Raw genomic sequence first — 11,527 nt, 5'->3', positions numbered from 1 at the left:
TTAGAAGTAATAATAGATAATTAGAAGTAATAATAGATAGTTAGAAGTAATAATAGATAATACTAATATTTTCTATCTAATTAGAGGTAATAATAGTTAGGAAGTAATACCTGTTTACTTATATATAATAGCTTACTTTCTTTAGGTTTTAAGCTAACTTTATAAATAGTATAATATAAATAATATAGAAGTAACACTTTATACCTATATATAGCTAGTAAGAATAATATACTAAACTAAGTAACTCTCTATAAGAACTTTACTCTTTATTTTACTTATTATAAATATAGAGCTTACTATTCTATATACCTACTAAGGCTATATACCTATACTCTTCTTAGTTAAAATAATAGGTATTAACTATACTAACCTATAAAGATCTTATATAGTATTAATAGTAAGTGTTTATACTTATCTAATTACTTTATAAGTATACCTAACTTAGTTTATTATAAATAGATAGATATTATAAGTCTTTAAATATAATAGTTTAATTAACTTATTCTAGGCTATTTATCTATATAGTAAGCTTATTTTAAATATCTACTATAGAGTATTAAAGCTACTAGAGTTAGCTTATATATATCTTTTACTCTTCTTAATACTAATACTATAATATATATTACCTAAGCTCTATATTACTACGTTTCTAGACCTAACTATACTAATATATTTTAACCTCTTATTATAGCTTATAATATTAAGGCTACTTTTACTACTCTATAAAAAGATATAAATTAGTATACTAGTAGGTATATATATTTAATTATAGATTCTCTTAGACTAATATCTTATAGTAATAGTTAGTCTATTTTAAGAATATAAATAATATATATAGTTTAGCCTAGTTTCTATAAATATATAAGAAGGAAATAAGTTATAGTATTTATATAGTAAGCCTATTTTTAGTATAAGCTACTATATCTATATTATAGTAACCTTTTATTACTTTTTTCTAGATTTCTACTATTTATAGGTTTAACTTCTAAGATAAGTAGTAGTAGGCTTAGTAGTTTCTCTACGCTAATAGTTATACTGTAATACTATATAAGTTACTCTAAAATCTTATTAAGAAGTTAGGCTTTTTCTTTTTCTACTATTTTTTACTCTTTTTAATATTCTATTTCTTACTAAGTTCTAAACTTAACTTTTAAGTATTACTAATAGACTAAAATACTTATATAGTCTTAACTAATTACTTATATTATATTCTTAGTTATAATATTACTACCTTGTTTAGTACTATTATTACTTAGCTTTACTATACCTAGTTTTAGGCTAACTAAATAATTACTTTCCTATACTTAGAATACTACAGCTCTTTATTTATTACTTTATTTATATAACTTACTACTATTATCTACTTCTAGTAATACTAGACTCTTATATATTATACTATATAACGCGTTCTATTACTAAACTTATATACCTAGTATATACCTTTAACGTTTAGTATATTCTACTCTTAACTTTATCTACTAAGCCTTATAATAGTATTACTATTAGGCTAGTTATACTAGAGAACTAGTCTATCTAATAGTTATTCTTCTATTATAATATTATTAATACTATTATCTATTACTAGCCTTAATAACTAAGAGTACTCTACTAGTATTAATATTTACTATTTTACTTTTAATTACTACTAGATTAATCTTACTATTACTATACTTACTATTACAGTTACTATATTATAATAAACTAACTTTATCTTAAATATATATAGAGTTATTTTATAGAAAAGACTATTATAAAGTAGATTAGAGGAGAAGTATTCTAGAAGTATAATTAATAAAAACTACTATTAAAGTATATTAGTAGAGGAGCTATTAGAGAAGTTTATAAGGTTAAGACTATTAATAAGGTATATTAGAGAAGTACACAAGAGTTATTATTAGCTAAAGGTACTTTTTAAGGTATATTAAGAAAGAGTATTTTAAAGAGGCTTACTAGGTAAAGGTATCTAGAAAGGCACCTTAGCAGAGTAATAGACTCTTATACATTTTGTAGTAAAGATAATCCTTAATATACGTTAGAGAAGTAGGTAGTAGAGATATAGAGTATAGTAAAGACTATTAATATAGTACGTTAAAGGGGCTTAAAATAAGACAGGATTACTAAGTAAGAACTACTATTAAGGTGTATTAGTAATCTTAGTATATAGATTTTCTTTGCCTAGTAAAGACTGCTAATAAGGTATATTAGAGAATAAATAATATATATATATAATAACGTATAGAAGTTTAACTACTAGCAAGAAGTATTTTAATATTTTATATATATTATTATTAGTATTAGGTTAGTTATCCTAAAGTGTTATATAACTTCCTTAAAGGCGCTATAGCAGGATTTTGCCTACAGAGAGGCTTTTTCTATAGTTATATTTAGGAATTATAACGTAGGTCTTATAGGCTTTATTAGTTAAACTTATTTTTACTCTAAACTCTTTCTACTAGTTACTATTACCGGTATAATTAGATAATTTACTAATATTATTAATACCTTACTGCTATTATTAAACGTCTAAACGTCTTCTTAAATATCTTATTACCTTCCCTAAATCCTACTGCCTTGTTAAGCTACTAAATTCGTTTCGTTAAACCTCTTGCTATTATTATCCAGTACAACTTAATTGAAGTTGCAACTTTTGGAGTCTTTATATTATCTATCTCTTTTCTCTAGTATTCGATTTTTGAATTACCTAGAAGATGTCTTATTAAGCCTGGTTTGCTTCGGAAGCAACCGTTATCTTACCAACGCCGTTCTACTTCGCGATACTGTGCTGCTTGATCTTCTAGACACGACCTCCTTGGTTCCATTACGCACACTCCCATCTTGCCGATCAACAACCGAGCCATCTATGTGGCATACACTCCAAGGATGTCAAATCACTATGTCACGTTCACGATGCTTTTGGTGGCCGGCCTTTCGCATACTCAAGAAAAGCTTGCCCTGGCTCGCCTGAAGCATTTCAAGTCTGCTTTTTCTCGCGTGTATCGACGGGTTTCGCGATACCATGTTGCCTAGTTTCCGATTATATCCTCCGCGACTACGTTATTACCTGCCAATATCGTCACTCTTTCTTTGAAACAACGTTCTGCTAGCTCCACAGCTCGTACAAGTCTTTCGTCGGCTTTTGATTCGCCCACCTCACAGTATCGCCATTTCATATCTATACCACTTGTCTAAGCCAGGGCCGAAGATGAGAGTCCACCTCGGCATGGTTATCGTGATACCACCGCCACATTTCCGCGGCTAGCCCTTGAGGGGCATGTGGTGGCAGGGGTGGAGGCCTCAAGTGGAGGGTGCGGGGAAGGAAGGAACACGGGAGTTGTGGATGTGTCCGGGTTTCCTGCGTGTTGTTGAATTTTAACGTCTCTCATTCGAGAGTGCACTTACTTGCAGATGTGAACGGCTTTGATCATGCTTCTCACCATCTGCTGATGGTTCTGCTTGGTGGCAATGCCTTTGTACCCCTGTTCTGCTTGGTCGTTGCTTCACGCCTCGATTTCCGGGCTCAGTTGTTGTCGACAAGGGTTGATTGATGGTCCACCTTGAATCTATAACAAGATCACCGTCCCGATATAGTAAGTCTACAGCGCCTCCGCTTTAAGCTACGATCACGCCTTCTTTTACGTTGACGCTGCCAGGGCACTCAATGACTTGCAGGTTTCAGGTCGTCTCAAACCTGCCGTAACTATCTTCACGGCGATGTCTCCTGAAGGCTTTGCCGATTAAAGACTGGTATTTGTCTGCACTATCATGCCACATAGCGGGATGTCCTCGTAATCCGCACGTTCTGAGGTTATTGGTACAAGATGGTAAGCATCCAGGGTACAACTTACACCTTTGGTTTCAACGCTGACAACCGCAGTCTTCTTGTGTTCTGAAATGTTATCTTGAATTCCATCTGCGTCAATCAGCTCCTCCTTCCGCCGTAAACATCAAAATGGAGAATCGTACGAATCAGGAAGCGGGATGTGTCGAAACGGTTCCTTAGCTCCAGCACTGGAGCTAGCAGCTCCACTTCTCGCTGATATATTCGGACCGCCATTTGGAAACAACTCCACCAACTTAAACTAATTTCCTGACTTACTGTTTCTATTACGTAAGGCCCAGATTGATTGCGCTACATTCTATCTTTGCATCCAGGAATTGGTATACACCTTTATCTTATCTTGTAACTTGTATTGACCTGTGTACAGACTTCTGTTTCGTTAGCTTAGAACCAGCCCAGCGATAATTTGAATTCCTGTCCCCTCGTTCGCGTGCACGGCGTTACATTTCATCCAATTGACTCCACCACTTCTACTATTGGCGGAGAAGGTCTTGCCCAGCCACTCGTGAAAGGCATACTCTCTGATGCCTCAGAATTGGCTTTAATTGTCCAGGAATGCTACGACCGAAGCACATTACGACATGCAAAGACTGACATGTTCGAGTTTTGCGCATTGCTGGTTGCTTCCGATATAATGGTATGACTTACAGAAATATCCAACATCAGAGATAGGCAATGACAACAGTGCTTTCCCTGCCGTGAGGATCAAAAGTCTTAATACCAATTCGTCGCTTTGGAGAACATTTCCATTGAGCACACATGCTACAACACAATATCTCACTCGCCAAATACAAAGCTTCAGTTTTTGTCTGCGTCATCACAACACTACACTTTATCTTGGTAATTAATATGGCGTCCACATCTGCGCCCTCTATATCCTCATAGCGCTTCTCACCCGAAGAATTTGTAAATAACCCACGCGTTGTCCTTTTATCCCCGCTTCTTGACATCTTGTAGCAAGAACGAAACTATCATGTCCCAAATCAGGGCTCTCCTCCTTACGCCTAGCAAATAATGGGCTGTCTCCACGGAATTCTGCATCAGACCCTCCCTAACCGAAACAGCCTAGCCGGCGCAGACCTCCTATACACTCGTTTGCGAATGGAATCTATTCAACCTCCACTTCACCAGTATGCCTGTTCTTGGTATGTCTTTGTCATCCCACAGAAACAATCTCGTGCTGAAAACGTGCTCGCTGCGACCCCTTCTCCCCACTGGTGGCTAGGGCATTGTTCGCTTTTGAGTGGTTCGAAATTCTTATCGCTCGCATTATCACATTATTGGCGAGCTGACTACCCATGGCTTCGCGAAATCTACTATCTTGTCCATGGTACCTGACTTTTTGTAAAGAGCTATGGGAGTCGGTTATACTTTAAACCTTCGGCTTTTGGCATTCGAGCTTCCCAGGATCACTTGCTTCAAACCATAAGATGACCCATCCTCGCACTACTTTGCCTCTGTACAGTTGTGTTTCGAACACTACAATACACACCACTTCCGTCCTATCGGTACATTGCGATTTGGTCTTGAGGAACATCAATCTTTATTGTCTAGTCAAAGAACGCAGAATGCTCCTACCTCGCTCATTTCAGTAAACATCCGCTCCTTACCTGCCCCCCCATTACTTTGATGTTGTGCCCTGTCCATCCTAATAGATCAAGATCACTGCATCTCTCCCGGTTATCGGCTACCGTCTGATATACAATTGAGAAGAGGAACCTGTTTCGCCAGTTATTGCAAGCGTTTTGGAGTTAACAAACACCTTGCAGGCTCTCGAAGGCATCTTTTTTTCTTACCACACCGATACAGTTGAACTTAAACCATTTCCAGCAAGTGATGCTCGATGGTGGCAAGATGGTTTATCAACATCAACGTGGGCTGTTGAGGGGTTATGGAGTCTCCCAGCAGATTCTGTGTATTAGTCCTGCCCTCTCCGACCCTCTTCATGACCTCATCTGTGACATGACGATATTGTCTGTGATCTTGAAATGGCCGCCCTACGATGCGCACTTGTCTCGCTATATAATCCACACGTGGAGAGCTTTCAGGCGTAACTCAGTAATACCACGTTAGGTCCATTATTATATCGAACTTGAAGCTGATGTTAACCAGCCGTTAAATACTTGAACAGGACAGGCTGTAGAGCCCATTACTATTAATTATTGGTCACCTGTTCTTGTCGTACCGTAAGGTCCCAGTGTTGAGCCTTTTCATTTGAGGCGCTAATCCCACGGCATAATGGCTAGAGTGCCTGTGAAGATAAACGGTCACAGACTTACTATCAATTCTCTACAAAGGTCGTAAGCGTGCTTATCTCGAATATACACATGTTAAATATACTTAGTGCACCGTAAGACAAGGTTTGTCAGATCCATCTCCCTCCTTAATATGGCTTCCAATGATTCCCATCATTGTGTCCGCCCTGCACGGTTCTTAACCTCAGGGAGCTTCTACTGGTTGATGTTCGGCGTTCAGACTGAACTCTTGAGTCCACACTTCTCATCATTCACAGTCTTTACTCTACTTGAACTCCAAAACCGTCCTGATCACACTCGTAGTAGCTCCATCGTGCCTGTTGATATAGCGATGCTCTCCGCCATTTGCAATGGTGCCATTGTTATCATCCTCGCGACGTCCTGTTTGGCGGCTATGCACTTCTGCATTTCCAAATTCAACACCGCCGTCTGCACCCGATGCACCAGCCAGACAACTAAGCCACTGAACACCAAAAATCTATACGCTATGACATTCCAAGAGTACACATTCTGGCATACCGCACTGCAAACATAGATAGCGCGTTTCGCTGTTAACCCGCCAGAACCTGTGGACGTAGCGACACGAAACAAAGTTGTTTTCCGAAGCTGGGCGCACTTACGGGGAGCGTGGCAGAGCGAACAAGTTGAAGACCATGAGATTTATGAGGCGAATTTGGGATTTGAGAGTAGACGAGTTGGAATATGGTGGGATGATATTCTATGGGAGTGAGTAAAGGCTCACATGGGTGGTTGGTGGATCTCAGTTCAAGCGTTGGTACTGCTAGACATACAATCTTGTATGTACTGAAATTAGTGATGGAGCAGTGGCAGCGACTACTATACGACCAGGTATACAATGTATCTCCCTATGCATTCCCTCCTGTTCACTCTACCCAGCTATCCTCTCGAACATGACTCCCTTCGCATTGGCTTCCCCCTCGAAGAACTCGGGCACCCCCGAAAATAGCAGAAACAGCAAATCCTGCATGAAATCCTCTGCCTCCTGCTCCTCCTCTCCCTTCCCCATGCCAATACGCTCGAGATGCGCGAAAGCCCCCTCACTTGGCCTGATACCCCCCCATGGCCTCTCCCAACACACGCTCTCGCCTCCCTTCGAACACCCCTTCAAATCGCCCAACTGACTGCTCAGCACTACAATACACCCCAGTCCCAGGCGTTGCGCAAAGAATGCCAGACATGACCCAATGTGGCGCCACTCGCGCAGTTCAGCAGCGAACTCGTCCTCGCTGATGGGGAGGGCGAGCGTGTCGTATAAGCTGGCAACACGATCATTGCGCAAGCGAGGAATGGTAGTAGTAGTGCGGGATCTGTGCCATGCAGATAGCGTGCCGAAGGACAAGATGTGGAAGAATAGGCAATGCGCATAAGAGAGGATCGTGAGGTAAGTAGAGGCCGTGCGCAAGGCGCGCATATTCATTACGCAGGTCGAGAGGTAGGAAGCTTTGGCGGACGTTTCGACTGGGACTTGGGTGCTGTAGTTGAGGAACTCGTGTGCGGGCGTAGCGATCATGTTACGCAGGTCGTTGGAGAACGTGAGGTGCTTGGGTGTTAGGTCGAGGAAGCGGGACCACCATCGTGGTGTATTGTTTCTGGAGGGCGAAGACGAGGGGGATGAGGAGCTTGACTTGTCCTTGGTCGTAATTGGTTTCTTCGATACGCGTGACGGCTTGAAGGCTTGGGCTAGGCGGCGAAGTTTGGCCGTCATGTTGCGGGGAAGACTACCTGGATCACGAGTCCGCACTTTCTGGAGCGCGGCTTCGAGTTCCTGAGCGTATGTTTTAGTATCGTCATGCCATGTAATGCAGATGGGAATGCTCACCTCTTCGCTGATCTGCATCAGGATGTCGATTAAGCTCGCATTGTCGGCGACGGGCGGGGTTGTAGATAAGTGATTGGAGTGACTTGAGTCATTGGAGTGCTGGGAGGGAATTATGTCTGGGCTGAAAATCGGCCAGATGTGATCACTCTGTGAGATGGTCATATCGGGCAAGACGTGAACATCATGGTTGCCTGCGTGGGAAGTCGACGGTTGAATGTGACCGAGAGAATTGCCTTGAAACGCATGCTGAGAATGGCTCTTTCCAACATTGTTCAGATCAAGGTCTTGACGGTAAACGCCATTCAACGACGCATGCATATCCTCTTCTGAGAAGAACTGATCAACATCCTCAATGCTGGATATAGCTGTATCTGATGTGACTTCCGTAGATTGAATCTGCTCATTCCCCCAGTTGTTGAGATTGCCCGGCCAGCCGGTATTTGCACTCGCCAAATGCGCTTCAGTAGCCATGCCAAACTCCTCGTCGAAATTGTACAGTTGAGAGGTTGCGGTGGAGTTGGGCGTTTCTGCCAGCGAGGTCTCATCCTGGTGCCAGACTTCACTGTATGGAGCTGGCGATTTACCTGACGTTAGGGCGTTGATATCCATAGTGGGCGTGAATTCTTCTTTCTGGCGTGAATTCTTCTTTCAAGCGTGAGGCGGGGATCGTATTGACAGATAATGATGATCTAAGACCAAGTGCAGGAGAGGCTTCTGTACCAGTGTTCATCAAGCAGACTGTGGCTGAAGGGCGTACAAGAAACGATAAATGAATATTGAAAAGACGTGAAGTCAATGCTATGCAAGCCACAAGACTGTAGTCAATCGATAACATCCGTTGTATGACGATTGTATGCTCATACCTCACATTGCCTAAATAGGCCATCAACCAGAACAGGTCGTTGGTGGTTGCGAAACATATCCAAGCTTGGACACACAAACTGTCTCGCAGTGTGCACGCACGATTCGCAGGTCGACGTGCCAGGTGCTGTTGGCGGCGAGCGCAGGGCTGGCATGAAACGGCCGTTTCCTTGTTCCTTCACAGATATTCACCGGTGAAGATCTGAGCTTTTGTCGTTGGCGCTGCGCAGCGCAGTACATCAGAGACAAGGCATGTCGTGGTGTACCCCATCATGTCTTCTGCTCAAAAGAACTTGAAACACTCGACTGTCTTGTTGTGTGGGGAGAATCGCTTGCAAAGCCGGAATTCTGGAATAGTAAGAGACGTATTGCAAAAGTGTAGAGGTTGGCAAGACACTGGCCAGCCTGGTTGGTTTGTCTCGCGAAGATTGTTTGTGTGTAAGAACATTGGACGCTCAGATGCTTAATGGGAAAGACATAAGTACGAGAACGACAAGGTAACAGCTGGACCACGCGGAACGAGGATAACACTCAGTATCAGCAGAGAGCGATAGGTCTGGAAGAAAGCTACTACATTGGATGGAATAATGCGGATCTCTGTAAACTTCCACAAGCTTGGTCAACAGCGTGAATAGTAACGTTAACTCGAGCATCGCTTTTTGATGCATATTTTCCCAGATAGGGGAAGCGACATCGTGATGCTAAGTGGCCAGAACTCCGGAGGCAAGATTGCCCACTCGCTTCGGCCCCTGTCCGGCAAGCGGCGTTATGGCCAATCTGGCTCACTTTGGTGTATTTTCCACACCGTCGGCGTACACAACAGCCCGCTATCTTTAGCGCCCTCGTCAACCTGCGCGCCGGGACGCCTGCAGTCGAGTGCATGATGTCATGTGAGAGCAATAGGCACAAGAATCTGGTGTTTTTTTGCATGTATTTCCACTTCTTTCTGCTGCCTTACATTACAGATTCTGGCGTTCCAACTGTGTAAATTGGTGGTGAAGTCCTGCGCTCAGGCGCTGACAACACCAAACTCAGCAACCCCACCAACATTCTCAAGACGTCGACACGAGTCATCAAGCTTTGGAATTCGATAATAGTTTAAGGCCACTCGCCCCACGGACCTCCTCGCTGGTGTTCGTAGTAGCGAGAGTGGGGCGGGTAGTAAGCCACATCTGTTATGCCTACTCTCAACATGTGCGTTTCGCACAGTGTCTAAAACATACAATTCGTGTTTCAAGCTACGAAAGCCTTACACCACTAGGATATCTTACGATGACAAGGTCAGCGTCTATTAACGCGAATCCCGTGATGTCCAATTCTATTTAACATGATGTGGTTTCTGGTCCTACTTCTGCTCAACTCCAGTGTATACCAAGCCATCCTATCTTCCATCTTCTCTCCTTCAATCTCGATCAACATCGGCGCTCGAGATTTATGACTACTGCTTCTATGCCGGCCCATTCTCCTGCTGCTATTCTGGAGCATGTGAGGGAAGGCGAAAAGCAGACTTTCGATCAATGCTATGCTCTAAATGCCCAACTCATTGATGCTCTCGAAGGGCTCCTCGACACAAGCAACAAGAACCATACCGAGACTGAGGAGCTTCGACAGAGATGCGCCGAACTCGAATTCGAGAATGAACAGCTCAACATCAACATCGAGCAAGAACGCGATGTCAGCCAGGGAGTGCTCAGTTGGATCAAGACCAATCTGAACTCCGACACCTTTATCAAGGACGCCAGATTGGAGAGTCTGACAGCTCACGCAGACCCAGACACGCAGACGGCACTGAACAGGATTACTGAGATGGTTACCGACGATAAAGCCAAATCAGCTCAGGATATCGGTACATTCCTTGAGGCTCTCTTTCAATACCACATCAACCTCAACAAGAGATACGACGAGATCAAAGCTCACAACGCTGAACTGGCCATGGGCACGGAGGTTAGGCCCCTTGCAGTGGCACTGAAACGAGCATGTATCGTCCTCCAAGGCGCTATGAAGTTCATCTGGGACTATGTCACAGAATGCCAACACGCTCTTGAGAACCCGAATGCAGTTGAGAATGCCAGAATCGATCTGCAGACGCAAGTGGTATCTGTCACTGCTGGCTACGCGCGTGTACGCTTCATTATCGATAGGTTGTGGCCGAAGAATATGGGCAACGTTCCGTACAACTTGGCATACTACCACCGTCCCGGAAACTCTACCTTGGCGCCATGGTTCAACGAGTTGATGTCGAGTGTCAAGAACGAGATCGACCAGAATCCCGAGATATTTGACGAGTGGGTGAAGGACATTGCCAAGGGGACAGAAGTCTACATGGAGATGTATCAGAACACTGACTTTGGTATTCTCCGCCAGTGCGCCATGTGTGCATCTCGTTGAATAAGGGAAGTCAGGTGTACGGGTTGAGGCATTGTTATTTGGAAACCAGGCTTAGTTACATGTTCTCCAGGAGCTAGAAACAAAGCCGGACAATAGAAGGTTGGGGTTGGGTCTATATAAACGATATGTTATATTCACGCGGCAGATTGTGTACATTCTCGTGACTAAAGCTACCCCTGATAGTTTTGTTACCGTGCTATAAGGCTTGACTGCGATCTTGTCTTGGTTAGGTTTCTTTTATTTGCCGATGTAACCTTTCCTTTCGCTCTTCCTACTTCCTCAAAACCTGCCAAAGTCTGAATAGAAATTGGAGAGAGATACTCATTATGTTGAATGTATGCAAAG

At 42.6% G+C, this 11,527-nt stretch overlaps 2 protein-coding genes across 2 annotated transcripts; one reads left to right on the top strand and one right to left on the bottom strand.

Annotated features, from left to right (window-relative positions):
- Positions 1-6,358: 6,358 nt before the first annotated feature.
- On the bottom strand, positions 6,359-8,542 carry P153DRAFT_361846 (uncharacterized protein; the record flags this gene model as incomplete). Its single annotated transcript, XM_033667028.1, has 6 exons — positions 6,359-6,571; positions 6,613-6,616; positions 6,714-6,811; positions 6,885-6,930; positions 6,987-7,879; positions 7,934-8,542. The coding sequence occupies 6 exons, from the start codon at positions 8,540-8,542 to the stop codon at positions 6,359-6,361; spliced, it is 1,863 nt and encodes a 620-aa protein (XP_033518115.1).
- Positions 8,543-10,228: 1,686 nt separating this feature from the next.
- Positions 10,229-11,182, top strand: P153DRAFT_435786 (uncharacterized protein; the record flags this gene model as incomplete). Its single annotated transcript, XM_033673177.1, has 1 exon — positions 10,229-11,182. One exon carries the CDS (start codon positions 10,229-10,231, stop codon positions 11,180-11,182), a length of 954 nt encoding a protein of 317 aa, XP_033518114.1.
- Positions 11,183-11,527: the final 345 nt, after the last annotated feature.

The sequence above is a fragment of the Dothidotthia symphoricarpi genome (assembly GCF_010015815.1).
Source record: "Dothidotthia symphoricarpi CBS 119687 unplaced genomic scaffold P153scaffold_27, whole genome shotgun sequence".
In the NCBI taxonomy this organism is placed as follows: Eukaryota; Fungi; Ascomycota; class Dothideomycetes; order Pleosporales; family Dothidotthiaceae; genus Dothidotthia; species Dothidotthia symphoricarpi.
This window is presented reverse-complemented; position numbering and strand designations above follow the sequence as displayed.